This window comes from Arctopsyche grandis, chromosome 7 (assembly GCF_051622035.1).
Source record: "Arctopsyche grandis isolate Sample6627 chromosome 7, ASM5162203v2, whole genome shotgun sequence".
Lineage (NCBI taxonomy): Eukaryota > Metazoa > Arthropoda > Insecta > Trichoptera > Hydropsychidae > Arctopsyche > Arctopsyche grandis.
The window spans coordinates 27,317,489-27,340,163 of NC_135361.1; the positions used below are offsets into that span (position 1 = coordinate 27,317,489).

General features: G+C 35.7%; 2 protein-coding genes and 1 non-coding gene across 3 annotated transcripts; 1 reads left to right on the top strand and 2 right to left on the bottom strand.

Annotated features, from left to right (window-relative positions):
• Positions 1-1,265: 1,265 nt before the first annotated feature.
• Positions 1,266-1,481, bottom strand: LOC143914997 (small nucleolar RNA U3). The gene has a single exon (XR_013260873.1). It is a non-coding gene; the product is annotated as a small nucleolar RNA U3 (small nucleolar RNA).
• Positions 1,482-5,168: 3,687 nt separating this feature from the next.
• Cyfip (Cytoplasmic FMR1-interacting protein Sra-1) lies at positions 5,169-16,665 on the top strand. The gene is made up of 24 exons (XM_077434477.1): positions 5,169-5,232; positions 5,371-5,483; positions 5,576-5,712; positions 5,796-5,975; positions 6,690-6,871; positions 7,960-8,087; positions 8,167-8,369; positions 8,454-8,539; positions 8,611-8,731; positions 8,897-9,088; positions 9,166-9,380; positions 9,444-9,577; positions 9,646-9,899; positions 9,969-10,111; positions 10,195-10,600; positions 10,668-10,867; positions 10,958-11,091; positions 11,167-11,358; positions 11,431-11,634; positions 14,040-14,134; positions 14,218-14,393; positions 14,467-14,529; positions 14,598-14,745; positions 16,231-16,665. Exons 2-24 carry the CDS (start codon positions 5,408-5,410, stop codon positions 16,408-16,410), a joined length of 3,849 nt encoding a protein of 1,282 aa, XP_077290603.1. The 5' UTR covers positions 5,169-5,232; positions 5,371-5,407; the 3' UTR covers positions 16,411-16,665.
• Positions 16,666-16,913: 248 nt separating this feature from the next.
• Positions 16,914-21,949, bottom strand: LOC143914389 (uncharacterized). Its single transcript, XM_077434589.1, has 9 exons — positions 21,601-21,949; positions 21,398-21,529; positions 21,175-21,321; positions 20,623-21,099; positions 20,349-20,548; positions 20,153-20,266; positions 17,912-18,115; positions 17,623-17,839; positions 16,914-17,547 (listed from the first exon to the last, which is right to left on the bottom strand). Exons 1-9 carry the CDS (start codon positions 21,724-21,726, stop codon positions 17,326-17,328), a joined length of 1,839 nt encoding a protein of 612 aa, XP_077290715.1. The 5' UTR covers positions 21,727-21,949; the 3' UTR covers positions 16,914-17,325.
• Between the last annotated feature and the right edge of the window lie 726 nt (positions 21,950-22,675).

Sequence of the window (22,675 nt, forward strand, 5' to 3'; positions counted from 1 at the left end):
TACCCAGCTTCGCTCGGTATTTGTAATATAAGCTGCTTAAACATGGCTAACATTCATAGAAGTAGAATGCATAGAATCGCTCTCAGCCTCCGAAAATGTTGCTACAAAAACTCTGCGTGGCAGTTTGTTCATTGTTTGCTAAACTTTGTCTCTCTCTTCGACGATACTTTTGTTAACAATGACCATTCTATGCTAACATTTTATTAAATTTATTTGAGTACTTTTATTTTGTTTATATTTATTTGAATATTCATTTGTTTTTTTATTAAATTTAATATCACGGATTCTACGAACCAAAACTTACATACATACAAAGTCTTTTGAAATTATATATTAGATGAAACTAATAAAATAGACGCATTTGCCATAAAGGATTCGTAAAATACCTCTATTTGAACATGAAAAAAAGACAAAAAATAAGTAGATACACTGCGTCTCGGATCTGAATACTTTGGATATTGGTGCTACTAATTCGTTACACGTTCACTACTATACTAATTAAATATTCATATATATTTTCCAGTAAAATAGATATGAAACTAAAAGCGAAATATAGTATTTGATGATTTAAGACTCGGGTCAAAAAAGTCATGACTGTCTCCGACTTCACGGCTCTGCAATTTACTGATTATATAAATGGATCCTCCTCGGCATAGCGAGGAGATAGGAAACAGAATACATGGGTGAGAAGTGAGTCAAGAGATTGAAATGATAATGGACAAAAACTGTTCTAATGGTAAATGGAGAGAATGTAAAAGGGTGAAAGAAGGTCACAGGAGAGATTGATGATATATCCTTATAATAGGGATGAATAGTAGCGTATCGGAGAGGCCTTCATCAAGCTGTAAATGATAACGATGAGTCATCATTGAGGACAATGATAAAGGGAACTTTAATAAGTGAAAAACCCTCAATACCTAATTTATTAACGAAAGCCAATCTGTAAAATTAAAATTTCGAGTTATTTCTATATGGGAATGCCAATGGAAATTACAATTAGTTGTGTAAATGCTTTCTAAAGAAAGAAATCATGTAATTATCATTCAAGGGTCAACAAAATAGGTCAAAATAATTACTGTTTAAGTTAAAATTTATTATTTGATATGAAGGGCTGAAAACCAAGCCAGTCGAGTAAAATTTAAAAAAAATTGCTTTATATGATTTTAGCACATAAATCCAGGTTTTTTAAAAAGTTTTCTTGTTCTAGTTTGGCTTTCGGCCCGTCATATGATTGTATATTATAATAAATTTAATGAAGAATTAAAGCCACTCAGACAGCGACAGCTCCCCATCCTCCTGTGATCCTAGTACAGGTGAACGGTCATCGATGACTAGGAAAGAATTGTTAAAATCCTTTCCAAGTCCTTCTCACGCTCAGGGAACCGCGCCACGTCTCATCAACGTGACTCGTGCACTCTCTTATAGAGCGTGCTTGACGGTGAAGAAAGTACTACAGAAATGATCCTGTGGAGTACAGTCCTAAACTTGAAACTTTTTTCACGAATACTTAAGCACTAGAAATATACTACCTATAGGCTAACAATTGAGCACTTACCGACATCTATCGAAAAAAGTTCACACAAAAATATTCATCAAACTTCAAATTATTATATAATGGCAACAAATTCGGTAAAATCAGTTTTCGGCCAGTATTCTATTGACAAAGTAGTCAGTCTATATTATTACATAAATGTCAATATAAATAATAAATGGACAGCATAAAATAAATTGGATATCTGACGTATGTCATTTTTATCGATCACTTAAATCTAAACCTTATACTAGATTCCTTTTTGATCTTGGTAACTATAACGAGATTCAAAATGAATTAAACTCTGTTTCTTGGTCTTATTTACATACTGTTTCTCTTGATGATGCTGTAAATTCATTTTATAATCTTATATATAATTTAAGGGATAAATATATCCCACAGAAACATGTTCAAAGTAGAAAATTTCCCGCTTGGTATACTGCACCCCTAAAAAAAGTCCTGAAGGAAAAGTACAAATTTTTTAAGAAATTCAAAAATTATAACAACCTGGCTGACCATCATACCTTTGTACTATTACGCAATCGGGCAAAAACTTTAGAGAAAGAATGTTTCAAAAATTATATGACTTTAGTAGAAAACGACATTTCCTTGAATCCCAAAGCATTCTGGTCCTACATTAAATCAAGGAACAAAAACAACGTCCTACCTCATATTCTGTATCATGGTGACATTACTGCTGATACGGGGGTGGACATTTGTAATTTGTTTTCTTCCTTCTTTTACTCGACGTTCCTTAAACCGGTCTCTAATCAATCGACTTCCTCTTATCCCTTACCAACCAACGTCTGTTCTGTCACATCTTCCTCTGAAATTGGATCAATTGAAATTCGAAGTGAAAAAGTATTAAATATTTTGAAATCAACTGATATTCATAAAACAGCAGGCCCAGATTTAATTTCTCCAATTTTTATCTCAAAATGTGCTGAAAGCCTAACTTTACCACTAACCATTATCTATAAAAGATCTATTAGTGAGGGCCTTGTACCTTGTATCTGGAAATCAGCATTCATATCTCCTGTACATAAGAAAGGAAAAAAAAACGAAATTTCCAATTACAGGCCTATATCAAAGCTATGTATATTTGCTAAGATATTAGAAAAATTAGTGTACGACCAACTTTTTCCAGCTATCTCGCAATCTCTTAGTATGCAACAACATGGTTTTCAGAAAGGACGCTCAGTTACAACAAATTTACTACTATTTAATGATTTCGTTACTAATGCCATGAACGATCGGTCTCAGGTTGATACTATATATACAGATTATAGTAAGGCATTTGACAAGATTGATCACGATATTCTCCTTGAAAAACTTTTACAGATCGGTATTCATGGTGATCTCTATAGATGGTTCACCTCATACATTACGCGTCGATCACAGGCTGTCTCATTAAATGGATTTATATCGAAATGGATGAATATTCCTTCTGGTGTTCCACAAGGCTCCCTCTTGGGACCTCTATTATTCAATATTTTCATCTTCGATATTGAAAAATGTTTTCAGAATTCAAATGTACTATTATTTGCTGATGATATGAAGATTTTCAAGAGAATAGACAACCGAAATGATGCTTTGGCCCTACAAGATGATTTGTTCAGACTAGAGGCTTATTGCAGCATAAATAAGTTGGAAATTAATGTAGCAAAATGCTCCTGCATAACCTTCACCAGAAAACTATGTCCAGTTGACTTTCCTCATTCAATTAACGGACATAGACTCACAAGGGTATCGGAAATTAGGGATTTGGGAGTCTTTTTAAACTCTGATCTATCCTTTAGTAAACATATTGACAATGTTGTAGCTCGAGCGTCGAAGGCCCTCGGGTTCGTCATCCGGTCCTCCAAATGCTTTACTTCTATAAAATCATACAAAATACTATATTGTGCATACGTAAGAAGTATTGTTGAGTTTGCATCCCAAGTTTGGAACCCAGATTACTCTGGTGCAAGAGACAGATTGGAGCGCATTCAGAAGAGATTCCTGAGGTACGTCAGTAGCCGTTTTGGATTAACCTATACTTCCTATGAAGATGCTTGTAGGTGTCAGCATCTACTTCCTCTTGTCAAAAGAAGGGAGATAGCTGACATCTCAACAATTTTGAACATCCTTAACGGCTCGATTGACTGTCCTCAATTATTGAGCAGACTATCATTGCGTGTACCAAATAGAATGACTAGATGTAATGAGCTCCTTTACATACCTAATACTTTTTCTAATTATGGAAGAAGCTCATTCATCTGGCGTGCAAGCTCCACCGTCAACACACTAATCTTAACAATTTCTATGTTTGACTTATTTAATATTAATGCTATACAAGCTAGAGTAATTATTGCAAATTTGTTTTTCGATGATTAATTTTAATGAAAGTTTATGATTATGATTATGAATTTTTATTTTGATGTATTTATTTTGTCTTTTTGTTTTTTGTTATATATTATATTTTTTATATTATTTCATAATTTTTATCATATTATTATTCTTATTATTCTGATATTTTTATTATACTGTTATTTCTATTTTTTTTCTTTTTTTGTTTTCTTTAACTATCTTACTCTATTATCATTTTTGTTTCTTATTTTAAATGTTTGAGCTTTTCTTTTTTTACCTATATGTGAAAATTATTAATGGTTTACTTAACATAATTATATTTTTTTTACTATCAATCTAATAAACTGTAAACTGTAAATTTTCCAAATAAATAAAATAAAAAAGTATGTGTGTACATTCGCCGGAACAAATAGCAATGCCTGTTGGATGGAATTGGCTGCGTTCATACCAACGATATTACTTACGATATTTTCCATAACCAGTTCCTAAATAGCAACCACAGGTTGCGATATGGGAACTGGATATGGAAAATATTGCAAGTAATATCATTGGTGTGGACGGCCCCATTGGCGTCTACGATATTTCCATATCCAGTTCCCATATTGCAACCTGTGGTTGCTATTTAGGAACTGGATATGGAAAGTATTGCAAATATCGGGTTCGGTGATTACTAGTCAAATGTGAACCTGTCACAGGACAACTGGTCGCTCTAGATCGGTCACTCGTGATCATCCGTCACGCTAAAACTGGTCACGAGAAAACTGGTCACATGCTAAAACTGGTCACGAGAAAATTGGTCACCCACTAAAACTGGTCACGAGAAAACAGTCCCCTATTCTCTAACTATGTATGTTATTCTGGTTCGGTGATTACTGGTCACAAAGTCACTAAAATCTCTATAACGGAATATCTGGCAGCCGAAAAGTCCATCATACTAATGAGAATTCGAGTGTCAAATATTGTGTATTCGCGATTTTCATGGTAAAAATTGTCTTTGTGACTACCGCAATGTGACGAATGGTTCGGTGATTACTGGTCACAAATTACTCGTCACAAAGTCACTAAAATCTCTATAACGGAACATCTGGCAGCCGAAAAGTCCACCATACTAACGATAACTATCATAGTAACGAGAACTTGAGTGCCAAATATTGTGTATTCGCGATTTTCATGGCAAAAATTGTCTTTGTCACCACCCCAATGTGACGAATAGTCCAATTACCGTTATTCAATGAAACATATTAAGCTTTTTTTTACAATGGCAATTTCAAATATTTTGAAGACTGGCAGCACCGAAGAGCTGTCAATTTTCGCGTTGGGCGGCGCCCCGCTTTCCGTCATCACTTCCATTAGTAAGAGCCTGAGTGATAACTAATTAAAATTTCATTTTTAAAATACACCTAAACCGTTCTAAATTTATTAAAAGTCATATAACAATGGCTGAAAAACCTTTCCATCGATAATTATTTCTGAATGTCATTTTGATTAAGGGTCAATAACAAGAAGGTCTAACCAAATACAGTCAAGATGTCCGTGAGCGAAAGGGTATCCCTAACGGACGCCCTCAGCAACGTTGATGTCCTCGACGAACTTATGCTGCCTGGTAAACAATTTCTTTTAATATAAATAAACATGATAATTATACAACACCTAGAAGTTTTCAATGTGCAACACAATACATTAAAATAATTACAGATGAGCAGCCTTGCATCGAAGCACAGCCTATATCAATTTTATATCAGGCCAACTTTGATACCAATTTTGAAGATAGGAATGGATTCGTCACCGGTATCGCAAAATACATTGAGGAAGCAACAGTTCATGCCAATTTGGTTAGTATTTTATTTTTTTTTGCTACTTTATACATTCATTTATTTACATTATGTACGTATATAATACCAAATTTTATATCTAGAATCAACTATTGGATGAAGGAAACGCAATGGCGGTCATGTTATACACATGGCGATGCTGTTCACGTGCCATTCCTCAGCCGAGAAGCAACGAACAACCGAACCGCGTTGAAATCTACGAGCGCACCGTTGAAGTTCTCGCACCTGAAGTTCGGAAACTTCTAGCCTTCATGTATTTCCAAGTAATTTACACCATATTTATATCTTTTCTGAATATGCAACTGTTATATTACATATATATTTATATAGGAAAGATTATTGAATGTACAGAGTGAGTATTTAGTAAGCATGCATAGTGTGTATGAGTGTTTGGAAACTGGCTATGTAACTGTGTATGAGGCACTTGCCGTTCAGCAGACCTATATTAACCCTTTGCCCGCGGCATTAAACATAGCGAACAATACGCGGCATCTTTATCGCGAATTTGGCAATCGAGTTTTCGACCTTAAATACAGATTTTAATATTTACTCAAGTAACCAGATATGTTAATTAACACATAAAGTATTATTTTAAACAATAAAATACATAATATATCTCGTAGTTATGGATTAATTGTCAAATAATCATTCTTCATAATTGTATGAAGACGTGACGTCACATAAACGAGGTTTCAGTATGGTTCCACAAAAAACTAATTTTGACTGGTATATTTTCAATTTAAGCAAATTGAATAGATGGCATTCAACTCTCAGTAATATATTCAACCAATTTTGAACCTTAAAACAGTTGAAATAGGCGCACATAAGGCTCAAAATCCCGTGCAAAGTTCAGAAATTCTATGGAAGACAGCCGAGCTACAAACTTGTCGCACAAAGCTTCCATAGAAGACGGCCGCGGGCAAACGGTTAAACGCTCATCCTACATATATTAATATTTTTTCATTGTGTCAATTTAGAGAAAAGCCATCGAACGCTTCTCAGCTGAAGTTCGCCGATTATGTCACGCAGAAAAACGGAGAGATTTTGTATCAGAAGCTTACCTGTTGACTCTCGGCCGATTTGTAAACATGTTTGCCGTATTGGACGAACTGAAAAATATGAAATCGTCTGTAAAGAACGACTATTCTACGTATAGAAGGTATTTCAAAGTTATTAGTTTGGTTTACATAACATATTAGATTGGTGGTTAGCATATAATGCTTTCGAAATAAGTGGACACGGCTTTGAATCTCACCGGTTTCTGCTGGATTTGCGATCAGAGTTTGCCATTTCATCTGATTGTCATTGAAACGATTCCAACAAATTGGCAATATTACTCATTTTACTGCAAATTTTGAGTTTTTAGCATCTCGAATTTCGCTGAATTGTATAAAATGCTGTAAATTTGACCATAGATGTCTCTGTGAATGTTAATTGATCTTTATATTTGTTTTGTATAATACTTACAATAATTTACACAACGTTTGACCTTAACACTATGGTGGCCGCTGATTCATATTTGTATCATGTTGGGTGCACAACGCTTACTGGCCGCTGATACATATATGATTCACGACTGCGCGAATATATTTTTCGTGCAGGATATATTTTTCAGTCCGCTGATATATATTTGTATCACGCTTTCGTCATAAACGAAAACGTGAAAACAAAATTGTATCATCGACCACAAACGATTGACGCAAACGCGATACAAAAATCTATCAGTGGACTTATACAGTTTGCGCAGTCGTAAATCATATATGTACCAGGGGCCACTAAGCGTTGTGCACCCAACATGATACAAATATGAGTCAGCGGCCACCATCGTGTTAAAGGCGGAATCACCCAGGAAGGAACGCGGCACATGGTTTTTTTTAGATAGTTTTAAACATGCGAAAAAAATGTGGCACACACCGTTCCAAAATCACCCCCTGGAGTGTTTTCGGTAAAATTGTATCTTTGTCTTTATCCTTGCTTGACAGTGATCGATAACGGTGTATCCCATATTTGAAGAAATGTAAGAGAACCCCCCACAACGGGGAGCCGAGCACATGACGTGCCGTTCTTCCCTGTGTGATTTCGCCCTAAATGCCGTGTTTAATGTAACAAATATATATGGGGGCAAACCTGTAAAATAAATAAATAAATGTAACTAATATGCTTGGCTACAATGGCGTGTTGGATCACTCTGTAATGCCACTGCGGCATAATAAATAATTAGTTTGATTAAAATTAATTTTTATTTAGAGCTGCACAATTCTTGAAAGTGATGTCTGACAGTCAAACTCTTCAAGAGTCGCAAAATTTATCAATGTTCTTGGCGACTCAAAATAAAATCAGAGATACGGTCAAAGACGTTCTCGAAAAGATACCAGGTATGATATTTTTCATACATATACGAAATTGATTTGAATATATGTAATCATATTTAATACTATTTATTCGCTCGTTAAGGTTACGAAGAGTTGATGTGCGATGTCGTCAACATATGCGTACAAATGTACGAAACTAAAATGTACCTGACTCCGTCGGAGAAGCACATGCTCGTCAAAGTGATGGGATTCGGATTGTTCCTGATGGATTCGGAACAGTGTAACATCAACCGTCTCGATCAAAAAAAGCGACTCAAGCTTGAAAAGATCGACAGAATATTCAAAGTATGAAAACATTTGACAGCCTTTAAATTATGGTATATTGAATCGTTATAATATTGTATGAATGAATTGATTCTTATTTTATAGAATTTAGAAGTCGTACCGCTGTTCGGCGATATGCAAATTGCGCCATTTAATTACATAAAAAGATCCAAGCATTACGATGCGAGCAAGTTAGTATATTTTTATCTAGATAATAAGTATATTTTTATTATTGTGTTATATTCATTTTTATGATTGAAAGGTGGCCGCTTTCATCGTCTGCGGTATCGGCAAGTCCTCAAGCTGATTTGATGATCAACTTGCCGAGGATCAGAGAGGATCATCAAAAGTACATTGCAGAATTGGCTCGATATAGTAACGAAGTAATTATTTAAATCTGTATTTGTTATTTACAAAAAGGATCCAACCAATTAAAAATGCCGTATTTTTTATTAATGTGATTTAACCTGGTTAGATCCTTTTTGTATGGTCATGCAATCGTCTTTAAATTGTACGTAAATGAAAATCATCGTATTTTTATCACCAAGGTTACGACTACATACAAAGAATCAGGCTCTGAAGAAGAGAACGCCGCGACTGCAGAACTTGCACTGCGCGGTTTACATTTACTGTCCGACTGGGCATCAGTCCTCACCGAGCATTGCTCGTGGAAACTCTTACATCCAACTGATCACGTGCGAAATCCAGCGTGTCCTGCTGAAGCTGAAGAATACGAACGAGTAACGAATAAATTCTGTATTAAAAATTTACTCGTATTAAACTCAGTATACATTTAGTTTTATCTATAACCTTGCAGGCGACTAGATACAATTATACATCTGAAGAGAAGTTGGCTTTGGTTGAGATCATCGCTACTGTTAAAGGGTTACAGGCTCTGTTGGCGCGTATGGAAGGAGTATTTGCTGATGCTGCACGTAGAAGCGTACACGCTACGTTGCAAAGATTTGTTCAGGTTACACTCCGCGAGCCTCTGAGAAAGGCAATAAAAAATAAACGAGATCTTATACGAAGGTACGGTTGCATATTACAGTGTATAATATGATCAGTAAGTGTATTGTTTAATGTTGTCTGTAGTATTTTAGTGTCGGTGCGGGAGACCTGTGGTGATTGGGCTCGTGGGATCGATCCGGAAGCCGATCCGGCTCTTCGTGGTAAAAAAGACACTCCTGATCGCGAGTACAGCGTTCGAATCAACAGAAGAAACGTCGGCAAGTATTCCTCATTGCCCAAATAATAGGTTTGAATACGTTTGATTCTATTCTTCGGCTATTGACAGGTCCGTCTTCGACCCAACTGTATATGGTTCGTACTCAATTGGAGGCTTTGATTGCTGAGAAATCAGGTGGGAAGAGGACTCTGCGTCGAGACTTGGACGCCACGACTCTCAGTCAAATCGACAATTTCCACAGAGCTAGCTTTTTCTGGAATTACCTGTTGTCGTTTTCGGAAACGTTGCAAAAATGCTGTGATCTATCACAGTTGTGGTATCGCGAATTCTATTTGGAGATGACTATGGGTCGTCGTATAAATGTAGGTGTTTATATAAATGTTAGTTTGATGCAATTGTGCTGTTATCATAATGTGAATGTTGATTTTTAGAAATGTACGGTCCGACATCAGCACAATGAGGAGTGTAGCGATCTAATAACTATGGAGAAACGCATTCAGTTCCCTATTGAGATGTCTATGCCGTGGATTCTTACAGATCACATCTTGAAGACGAAGGAACCTAGCATGATGGAGTGGGTTTTTCATTTATCTGGCATGATGGGTTATGTTCTTCATTTGTAATGAAGTGAGCCTTTAATGTATTTTTAATTTTCAGATACGTTTTATATCCGTTGGATTTGTACAATGATAGTGCTCAGTACGCATTGACCGTCTTCAAAAAGCAATTTTTGTACGACGAAGTAGAAGCTGAGGTTAATCTGTGCTTCGATCAATTCGTTTACAAACTATCGGAGCAAATTTTCGCTCATTACAAACAACTATCAGCCAGCATCCTACTCGACAAACGCTACCGAGGAGAGTGCGTGTCTCGGGGAGCTTGGGCTCTGGCTCAACCGGCCGCCTCACGGTACGGAGCTCTGCTTCGTCAACGACACGTGGCACTCCTCGGCCGGTGTGTCGACCTTGCCCGACTGTTGGCACAGAGACTGAACGCTGACATGCACCGATCTCTAGGATGCGCTATATCCAAGTTCGAAGCCGGTGACATAACCGGAGTTGTGGTAATTATCATTCTAATGACACTAGAATTTCATTCCAAAGCATTTTTTCATAATGTATTCCTTGTAGGAATTGGAAGGACTTCTGGCTATAAATAGACTCTGTCACCGATTGCTATCTCGTTGGTTGACTATGGATCCTTGGGACGCTATGTTGAGAGAAGCTGATCATAGTGTCCTCGCACCGTACGGCAGAATCGCATTACACGTCTTCTGGGAGCTGAACTACGACTTCTTGCCAAACTATTGCTACAATGCTGCAACCAATAGGCATATATTATATTAAATGAGCGAATCTTGTATGGCAACCTTCACTAGTATCAATTTCATCTTTTATAATCTTATAAATGAATGTTTCAGATTTGTTAGGGGTCGCGGAATTCAATTCGTAGCTCCGGTCCAACGTGAACGACCAGCTCAAGCTGCCCATGCTCATCTATGGGGCTCAAAGCAGTTGAGTCTTGCCTACACCACGCAATATGCTCAATACTCCGGTTAGCTCATCGTTCATCGTTCACATGTACACAATGCGGAAATCCTAGTCAGTACTAAAATAATGTGATTTGTAGGTTTCGTCGGTCCTCAGCATCTTCACGCTCTGGTGAGACTTTTGGGATATCAAGGAGTTGCTGTGGTTCTTGAGGAACTGCTGGGCGTTGCTCGAGGTCTGCTCCAGGGTAGCTTGGCGCAATTCTCCCGAGCTTTAGCCGCCGCCATGCCACCTGTTTGTAAACTGCCACGATACGACTATGGATCTCCAGGTTTTTTGACGAGTCGAAATTATGACATTGCACATTTTAAAGATGAGTTTTAGTTATGTGTTCTGTGTTCAGGCGTTCTTGGATATTATCACGCCCAGCTTCAAGACATTGTTCAATACGGAGAGGCTCGCACGGAACTGTTCCATGCACTCAGAGAGCTTGGGAATACGGTTTTGTTTTGTTTGCTCGTCGAACAAGCGCTCGGTCAAGAAGAAATAACTGATCTACTTCACGCTGCTCCGTTCCAGAATATTCTACCGAAAGTACATTGCAAAGGTACGTTTACTTTTACTTGCCTGTTCGTTTTTATTTCCAATACTGGTCTGAAAACGGTTCCACGACAAAATGTTTACGAACAAAACGACACAACGTCCACGACTAAAAGATTACGCGACATAATGTTCATTGATAAAATGTTTTATGTATTTTTTTTAAATTTATACCAGTAAGTTCTAACAGGTAACCCCAATGCGCCTTCTTGGTCAGAAATATTGTAATTTGATACAAGTATTATTAGCACATAGAATACCACGGGCTATTGCTAAAGAAACAGGCGTGCGGCAGGGAGAATTTGCGCTAATCTTTGCATAAAACTGTAACTGTTTAAAATGTCATATCTCTTTTACCAGTAAACGTATAAAAGTGAAATTTGAAATGCAGTTTCGTATGGACTATCTTAAAATTTCGTAATTGTAAAATCAGTAAAAGTCAAACTGTGAGTCGCGCACTAATAAAATAAATAATTAAAATGTGTATAAATATGGCAAATATACATATTTTATAAATAAACAAAAAAATTCTAGCAACAGTGAACCTTTGTGTAACAAAAACAACAAATGTCGTTATTTGAAACCTATAAATACAATGCAGTCAGATGCAATTCCATATGCGCTTTGAAATTGGGGACATCGAACAAGGTTAATCCTCTTTCTTCGAAATTGTGTCATAAATAACAATATCAGTGAGAGAATTTTAGGACATGGCAAAATCTAAGAGGAACATAAAACAGATGCGAGAAAAAAAAGGTCCCCCCAAAATGTGTTTATTACCTAGTGCAGTGGTTAGTAACCAGGAGTCAAGTGTAGGCAATAAATTACCGAAGAAATATAAAAGGGCACATAGTAAACAATGGTGATATTTTCTTCAGAACATGAATATAAAAAAATCAAACATATTTATTCAACTAAAAACACAAAAAAGCATTCACCCAGCAAACTGCACCCCTTATGTAGATATTCACATTTGATTGATTGGTAGATATTTACACAATATTTATTTAAAAGTTTCCTTTATATTATAATATATTATCGATAAACTCACTTTATGGTTTTTGATAGTATTACATATTTTTATTATTTACACACACACACGTTATTTAAACACAATATGAAATTCGTACACTAATGAAATTTTCGCTGGTTTCGAACCTTTGAGAAGGTCGATGACGATCTGTTCTATTATTTTTACAAACCTCATATACGCTTTAGTTAAATAAAATAAAATTTGAGACATCTTCGGCATAACCAAAGAAATATTTTGTAAATTTAAAGAAATATTTGGTACATTTGCTATAGTCCAGTTTCTAACCTTCTGGATTTTTCAATATCGACTTTTTTTAAATTATTTTAGTTAAATATCACCAACGACATCTTTTACTAAGCCCCGATATGAATACATTACAAAAAAAACAAGGTTCAACGTGTTTTTTCTTTATATGAAGTAGGAGTGACGCAACGCACAAATTTGTGCACACGGTAGCCAAAGGAAGTTTTTCAAACGCACAAATTTGTGCGCACGGTATCCTGTGTGTTAGTATTATACAAAGTAAATATGTACATATCAATTAACACCTACAGATACGTCTATGGTAAAATTTGTAAATTTGCAGCATTTTATACAATTCAGCGAAATTAGACAGTGCTGAAAACTCGAGATTTTGCGAGAAAGTGGGCAAGGTTGCCGATTTGTTGGAACCGTTTCAATGAAAATCAGATAAATTGGCAAATTCTGATAGGAAATGATAGATCTGGAGTCGTAAATCCAAGGTTTGGCCAGTAGAAACCAGTGGGATTTGAACCCGTGACCACTTTGTTCAAAGCATTATATGCTAACCACTAGTCTATTCTGCTAGTTAAAAACATTTTGTTGTGTAACCATTTTACCATAGACGTTTTAAAGTCTGTTCATATTAGCACAGCAGTACCAAAAGAATATTTCGGTACATTTTATATGGATACATTCATATCTTACGTAGCGTAGACGTACAGTAGTAGCTGACAAAATCTATTCATACCATACAGCAGTACATGTCACCGTAACGTATCAAGCAAAACCGGTTTTCTTTGCCCTCTGTGGAAATATTCACGGTTTAGTAGCAAGTGCACGCGTACTAACTTTCAGACTGTATTAATTGGAGGCGGGGGGGGGGGGGGCTCATGTTGAGGGCTTTAAGAGTAGAATTCTTTGACCTTTAAAGCGAGCTTTAATCTATATGTAAGCCGATTTTGCCTTGCGCTCAGCTGAAACAAGTCTGAACGTGCACTGCTGTATAGTATGAATAGAAGCTGTCGTTCACGTGAGCTGCTGTATAGTATGAATAGACTTTTATCTGAAAACATTCAATAAATATACTTGTATGTATGTATGTATGCATGTATTAATTTAATAATGATTTATTACAGAGGGTGAGAAACCAGAAGTGAAGCAAAAATTGACCGAAGCCAAGTTTGCAGCTCTTCAAATAGTTCCCAACATTGAAAAGCTCGGAACTGCTAAAGTACTATATGCAATAAACATTACCTAATAGACACTATTATATCAAAAATTCAAAAGTATTAAGATTCTTATCGATTTTTTCAGCAAGCACAAATTGCCCGCGAGGGAAATTTACTGACGAGAGAACGACTGTGTTGTGGTCTGTCACTCTTCGGTGTCGTACTCCAAAGATTGAAAGCCCTGCTAACCGGACCAGCTTGGCAACCGCCCCCGCCTCATCACTATCCACCAAACACAGATGAATGCACCGAATTCCATAGGTTATTTTTATATCAAATACATATTATTATGTTTGCATAAAATACATTGAGACTTAATCATCGCCGTTTACAGGTTATGGTCAGCGTTGCAGTTCTTATATTGCATACCGGTCACCGAAACGGAATTCACCGTAGAGTATGTATTGATCAACTGGCGTATACAATGTAGTCGATTTGTTTGTATGATGTTTTGTCGGTTTATAGGGAACTATTTGGCGAAGGTCTACACTGGGCTGGGTGTACTATAATTGCACTACTCGGTCAGCAACGTCGCTTCGAAGCCCTCGATTTCTGCTATCATATCTTGAGAGTGCAGAGAGTTGATGGAAAAGACGATACGGTGAAGGGAATTGTAAGTCAAAGACAAGCAAGACGATAATTTAACATAATGGAGAATGAAAAATAATAAAAATTACGACATTGTTGATCTATTCAACACAGACTTTTCACTGAACAACAAAAAATCACGTTTTCTACTTATGGACCGGATACTAATCAATCTTTACTAAGTTAGACACACTGAATTCGAATATGATAATGATTTTTGTTGGTTTCTTCTTGTTTTTGAGATATGTGCGTTTAAAAAATATTCGCAATTTTTATACATTTTTGATTTTTGCAATATTTAACTCAAAATCTAGTATTGCTGTGCCAAAAGTGAGTATTGAAATCAATAGTCAGATGTTTTTTCTATTGGTTCTGATTTTTTATTGCTTTGAAATGTGTTTAATTAATTATCTAGCGAATTTTAAAAGTCAAAAATATATATTTTTTACACATTTTTTTCACAATCATGACATATCATGCATATATTGGGTCAGTTTTACATTTCACTACGTTTACAAAGGTTGGTTTTCAATCTCAATTTCTTTTAATATTGTTGCGTACTGGTGTGGGTGGAGGATCCAAGTAAAAGGCCAACAGTCGTTTCACAGCGTTTATTGATAATTAAGGAGATACACGCACTGTCAGTGCTCAGTCCAGAATGACCTGATATCGCCTACGTACCGCCTTATAAAGGGTAGATCTCTCAGGACGTCTAATCTGTTTACCTGTTGTATAGTCACATATTCGGATATGTATTTCCACGATATTGGGTCTCCCCGTACCGATTCTGAGAAATAACTAATAACGGACATTGTTTAGCCTAAATGCACTCAGAGTCCAGATATAATCCTGGAAGTAAGTGCAAGCACTTAGTTAACCCGATAACAGATATCCGTTGGTCTAAGTGCAATTCGCTCAATCCGCGGCGTACGTAACAATATTATCTGAACGTAGTAATTCGAGCGGTCAATGATTTTAAATTACAAATGAAATGTTCTAGGCGGTCATCGCTCGTAAATAAGCATGAACGAGTGAGATGGTATGATGCGTTTTCCATTCTTCATCTCGCTCTTGCATCATGCATACAGTCTTCAACAACAGCATTTTTTTACTCAATTTAAAATCATTTACCGCTCGAATTAGTACGTTTAGATAAAAAATAATAATATTGAAAACCAATCCTTATAAACGCAGTGAAATGAAGCTGGAGAATAAAATTTTAAAACAAAATAAAAAAACACAATCAATAGAAAAAACATTTGAGTTTTGATTCCAATACTCACTTTTGGCACAGCAATACTATATTTTGAGTTAAAGACGGCAAAAGCGAAAAATCTGTAAAAATTGCGCATTCTTTAAGCGCTCATAAACGAGAGAAAACCAACAAAAATCATTATCATATTCGAATTCAGAGTGTCAAATTTAGTATAGATTGAATAGTCTCAGCTCTGTTAATTTTATTTGTTGCTCAGTGTTATCTATCAGTGATTCAACTTTATCTTTTTTCCAGCATCTCAAACGCATGGTCGATAGAATACGTCGCTTCCAAGTTTTGAATTCACAAATCTTCGCCGCGCTGAACCGCCATTTGGAAGGTGCTGACGGAAGTGGTGGAGTCGGTGGAGGTTCGGCCGTAGAACACGTGCGCTGCTTCCCGCCGCCGCAACATCCAGCAGCCACGAGACAATAAGACCGCAGTGTGATAAGACACTGGGAAACTTTTGACTCCTTATTAGTACCTTGTTTTATATTATATTTTGTATGCATTTGAAGCAATTAAAATACAATTCGATAGGAATGTGAGCGGTTGACATGCATTTATACCTATACTACTTACATATATGTATGTACGTAGTAGGCTTTGAAAGTATTAATTGGAATTTAACCATAATAATCATGAATAAAATTATAGACATTCCGTGCATGAATTCTATTATATAATATTAAAAAAAAAATTTGAATAAAATATAATAATTTTTATCACACCAAACAATGCATATTTTATATAAATCTAAATTATTATAGAAATTGATAATAAAAGACTAGAGAATTTTTTTAGATTTATAATAATATTATATTCATTTTTTTCGTATATACTTATTTATATTTTATTTAATAGTCTCAATACAAAACATATTATATTTTATTATTATAATAATATAATATAAATAAACATTACTTTTATCATTTTTTAAAAATAGTCGATGCGTGCCTGAAAATTTTAATACCAATATTGCTGCATCTTTTTATAGTCTGATTTATGTATGTATATTTTATAAAAAAAAATGCATAAACATTTAAACTGCGTCTTTACTGCATTTGGAGGTTTGATAGAGTTTTGCTAGTCAGTGAATTCCACTGGCATTTCAAATCAATAATCATAAAAAAATGCCTTGCATCGGCAGTATACATACGTATAGTTACTTTTATAACTTGGAACGCATTTGAGAAGATTTTTGTTATATTATACACAAACAAAAATGTACAATATATAACGAGTTTAACATAAAGCTCGTTTGTATTAAAGACTTTTGTACCACATTGTAAGCATCATCATCATCAAATTAATAAAGCGTATCCTTTAAGTAAGCGTTTGCATTTCATTTTATAAAACCTGTCCTGTCCAGCGGCGTTCGAACTGCTGAGGCTTGTCGTCGACGGCCGGCGATGTTGCTGCCTTGCTTTTGTTCCTTTTCATCTTCAGATGGACCAGCTTGATGTGAGTCTGCAGCGAAGACTTCTGCGTGAAACGACGGTGACATGTCTCACACTCGAATGGCCGTTCGCCGGTGTGGGTCCGTAGATGATTCGTCACTAATGTTTTCGTCTGAAGAAACAAAGGTCAAGTTACATATAGTATGACAACCATACAGTTGGCTAGTGATATATATGTGATGCGTACTGAAAATCCTCGTCCACACGTTTCGCAGACGTGAGAAAGAGTCGGAAGTAGGCCTTCGTGTTTGCGTCTCCGATGGTTGCGGAGTCCGTTGGCTGATACGAATCGAGCTGGACACACGTCGCAGAACAATTGCACGCAACGTAGATGATAACTGTCGATATGACCCGACAGCTGGGCTTCGGATTTGAACTTCTTCGGGCATTGGGTGCATTGGAACCTGTGTATAATTAATTCACTTTGCATTTTTACAATGTTCGTACTGATTGATTTTTATTCGATTTGTACTGACGTGAGAAGTGCCGGATTCACATGCCTGGCCGACTTCTTCATGTGAGTCAGCATTATGTCTTTGGTTTTGAAGCTGACGTCGCAGCGGGCGCAGTAGAATTCTCTGACCGTGCTGTGGACTGATTTGTGGGTTGCTAGCATGGCTCCGGTTTGGAAGCATTTGCCGCACTCCACGCACTTGAAGGGCATGTCTCCGGTGTGTCGCCTTTTATTGATTTATATAAATTAAAACAATGTTGAAATAACATTCATAATTTATATATACATAATGTGGTAACTGTAAGAATAGTTGAGTTTCTTTAAGAAACATTTCAACTGCAAAAGAGTATCCGGTAGGGATGCATACTCTCTCCTGATTTTTTTCATAATGAGAAGAATACTGGACAGATGTGGTAACAATAGGCGGCATAAAAATTTCTAATATAAGATTCGTAGACGACACAACATTAATGGGCAACAATGAGGATGAAATGACTGAATTACTTTGTAGACTAGAAATTAGAGAATAAATACCTGGGTTTAGAGATAAATAAAAATAAAACAAAAACCTCATTGTTGACAGGAGTCTCTCTAAAGTTTAATGTTTTAAAAGACTACGAGGAAGTCAACGATTTTATTTACTTAGGTGTCTTGATCTCAAGAAAATAAGGATGCCAATCAGAGATCTTCAGAAGAAATGGCGAAAACATCAATGATCAGTCTGATAAAGATATGGAAAAACCGTTCTATAATGAGAAAAACGAAAATCTGTTTGGTACGATATCTGGTGATCCCCATTGCATTATATGAATTCGAGATATGGACGCTTAAAAATAGAGAAAGGTATTTCCATGGTAGATGCGGATGCTACGCATTCCATCCTCAATGAGCTGGCAGTTTTAGAGAGAGCCTCCACAATATATAAAAAAATAATTTGTAGGAATATAGTACAACTTGTACTATCCCGAATCGAGGTCGATGACCTCATCTACTTCTCCTTAAAACCCAAGTCGCGCGATTGCATCATCAAAGTGTGCAAAGCCGACCTCGCTCGAAATATCTTCCTTCACACAAGGGCAAAGACACAATTCGACTTGCTCTACATAAACAACCTCAAGCGCGTAGGAATATTTGAGAACATCATCTCACCAGTAAGCTTCGTATAGCACAATCGACCAGGTTGTAAATCAGTACACCAGCCCTAGACGACAGTGAGCTTTTGGAGTTCAGCCTGCCCACTACTCCTAAGTCGAGCAACTATTTCCTTCGCCGTAAATACAATACATACTTGTATCCACTGAGCAATAAAGAACCTCTTTCAAACAGAGACGTGTTTCTATAGGCCGGGACACTGGTCAACACACCTTCCTGTCTAAATTGGTAACCCTTTCAAAGAACATCGCACCTTCCCTGCAACCATCACTATCTGCCTAAAGATTCGTTCCTACTTTGTACATATTGCTAAGAATGTGGAAAGGACTAGGAGGAGTGAAAGCAGATCGTCCACCGGATTCCAGTTGATGGAAATTAGAGAAGGATTTGAAGAACCTTTGAAATTCAAAATACTAAGTGGAGGCGTTGATTCAAGAAACCTTTAAATAACCTCACTAGCGTTCTTTATAGAGGGAAAAAAGGTGGAAAGACCCAAAAAACAATGCTCATGATTTTGTGCTTATTAAATAATTAAAAATTGGAAACTAGATTAGCATAGTGAATATATACATATATAATTATTATATTATTTTTTTATGATGTTTTTTTTTTTATTTATGATTTTTATTATTTTCTTATGTTTTTTTTTATTTATGATTTTTATTATTTTTTTTATGATGTTTTTTTTGTAATTTTTATGATTTTTACTATTTGTATTAAAATCACATTGACGCTTTGGGGCAACCTGTCAAGTCTCTGTGGTATTGATTTTTTAAAATAAATAAATAAATAAAAACATTCATTTTTATATGTATACGTTACAATCCAAGTGTTCACTCTTGTTCATTCATGGACATACTAGTTTTTTCATACACAAAGTAATGAGCATGTGAAATAGGACGTCTATTGAAACCGCATTACAACGTTTATATATGTAATTAAAAATATTGCAACCCAGGGTAAGCATACATATGTACATAGAAGATGGGTCTGCATGAACAACTAGTTCTTTTGCGTACACTAAAACAGATCAAATTGGTTCGTGTACGAACAAACTAGTATGTTCACGAATTATACACTTGGACTGTAACAAATATATGTAATAGATAACCTGATATGAACTCCATAGTCATGTTTGCTGTTGAGAATTTTCGGGCATATGGAACATTTGAAAGTTTCCGAGCTTGAATGAGTTTTTTGATGTATCTTATTCGATTCTTTATTCCTGGTGAATATCATGGAAAGATTATTATACGAATTCAAATCATTCTATGACATACATAAGTAATACTGAAAAAAGACAATACTCGGATCGATGGCCGCACGTATTGCATACATAAGTATTTTCATGCCGCAGTAAATGAGTAGCCATAGTAGTTTTGAAATGAAGTATCCTTTCGCATTTTTGGCACTGATACCGCCGCGAATGCGTACCGAAATGATTCTTGAGCACCTTTTTCTCTACAAATCGCATACGGCAAATGCTGCATTCGAAATCGCCAAACGACTGAAACATTCAATTCCGTCTTAGCCCTATATTACACACTGAAAAGAATTTTGAATAATCGAAATGGGCAAAACCTTATCGTGTCGCTGCATATGATTCTGCAAACTTTCAACGTGTGGAAAAACCTTAACGCACATTTCACACTTGTACCGAGCGTTGTGAAAGTCTTTAGATATTCTCCTATCTTCCAACGCTTTCATCTGCTCTTCCGGCGACAGATCTAGTACCGTAACTTGGTTCATATTCAGCGTCTCCCTTACCCATTCCCTCTTTTTGTGTTTCCGAGTAGCGCGTCGCTTTTGAATTCCGTTTTTACTATTATTACAAGTCGTATCCTTTCTAAGACTTCTTCGGGCGCTTTTCTTAATTTTCTTTGCATTGTTGATAGCATTTTTACAATCTAAATTTGACGTACGTTCAATTTTCATTTCAATATAATCGTTCTGAATGTTATCGTCGTCTGACGGATCCTGATAGATAGTTTCACCGTCTTTACATATCAACACGTCTGTTTTTCGATCAGTGGAATGCTTGGTTGAAATTAGTTGTGTCTGTAATTAACATGAAATAATAATTACTTTTAAATACGTATATTTATTATTCAATTTTCATTATATTAAACTGACCGATGCTTCAACATCGACTTGAGCAATCACACTAGGTCTTACACTCTCTGAACATTCGTTGCAAGCTTGTAAAATACTGACTCCGTGAGATGCTGTTCTATTCCTACCCAATTCATTGTCAATCATTTTAAGATATTCTAATCTTTTCTATAAAATTAAAATTAAAATTAAAAAAATGTTCATTTATTTTGAAAATTTTTAATAAGATTGAGCCTACACAAACCTGTGTAGAATTAATATGCTTTTGAAGAATTTCATCGACTTTCAAAGCTTTCCATTTGAACGTTTGAAATCGAAAGAGTAATATGCGGCATTCGGAGCACAACCAGTTGTGTATGGGATCGTTTTCGGGTACCTGGAATTTGTATCATTACAGAATTTTTGCAATATAATATGTACTGGTACATGATTAAAAGTATTTCTAACCTTCAAGCTAGAGAACTCGCTGAAGCTCTTGTGGTAGGATTCCATAGGTTTCAAATTGTATGAAGAAGTCAAACAGCCTCTACAGAATACATCCTCGCTCGAATCAATCCTAATATTCACATCCATTGTTGTGTATTATTAAATTATAATTGTTTACACTGAATTTATGAAAATCAGAGTTTAGACATATTTTATGCAACCGTTGCTTAATAAATAAAGTTTAAATAACAATTTAAAGCACTACGATTTTATAAATACATGGCATTTTATATTATTTCAACAAATAGTATATATGTTTGACGACAGTGGCAGGTTTTGTTTATTTCATTTGACATTTAACCTCAGTGTTGCTATATGGAAAAAATATCAACCTCAAATACTAATTAAAATCGACCATCACTTTTTGTTTTCTGAAACATTTTATAAATTGTATCACATCCATCAAAAATGACGAGAAATGTGTTTTTTAAATCTATCAATGCGCAATAAGTCAATTGTTTTTATGTTCTGTAAGAAATAACTTACACTGAAAATACTTCTCAATTATAAAATGAATTTGAAACAATGATACGTACAGAATACGGATTATTGATGTTTTTTTGTCAGAATCTTTGCATAGTCACGACTAACGAGACGCGATTAAATGCAACATGATGGGAAATGAGAAAATATCAAATCAATATTAGATATGTAGTTTATAGCTTGAGATCATTGAAATATTATTTGCTGCAATTATTGGCCTGTCTTTAGTTATAGGTCACTTTGATTTAAAAAAAAATTAAAATATGACTCGGGACCTTTCGGAGGCCAGGCCCTGGTTATTAGCATCGGTTTGTACTCTCCTCTTGTCAGGCCGAGTTATTATTGAGAACCTTTCGTCTCCTCGATGGTTCACCTATTTAATACTAATTGAAAGCAATTTTGCCATCGATAATTATTCGTATACGGTTTTAATCAGTAGCGGATCAAGTAAATGGAGGGTTCCAGGTGCATTTGAAATTTGAGGCCCCCACTTCAGTTAAGAAAAATGCTATCGTTTTTTGCCATGCCTTTCAGTATATGGTTTTCCATTAAG

Coding starts and splice junctions, on each gene's coding strand:
- LOC143914389 (XM_077434589.1), bottom strand. CDS start 21,726: ATGGATGTGAATATTAGGATTGATTCGAGCGAGGATGTATTCTGTAGA. Junction 21,100..21,174: donor AAGTCGATGTTGAAGCATCG/GTCAGTTTAATA, acceptor TGTTAATTACAG/ACACAACTAATTTCAACCAA. Junction 20,267..20,348: donor ACGTGCGGCCATCGATCCGA/GTATTGTCTTTT, acceptor GATATTCACCAG/GAATAAAGAATCGAATAAGA.
- Cyfip (XM_077434477.1), top strand. CDS start 5,408: ATGTCCGTGAGCGAAAGGGTATCCCTAACGGACGCCCTCAGCAACGTT. Junction 6,872..7,959: donor GACTATTCTACGTATAGAAG/GTATTTCAAAGT, acceptor ATTTTTATTTAG/AGCTGCACAATTCTTGAAAG. Junction 9,900..9,968: donor CTATGGGTCGTCGTATAAAT/GTAGGTGTTTAT, acceptor GTTGATTTTTAG/AAATGTACGGTCCGACATCA.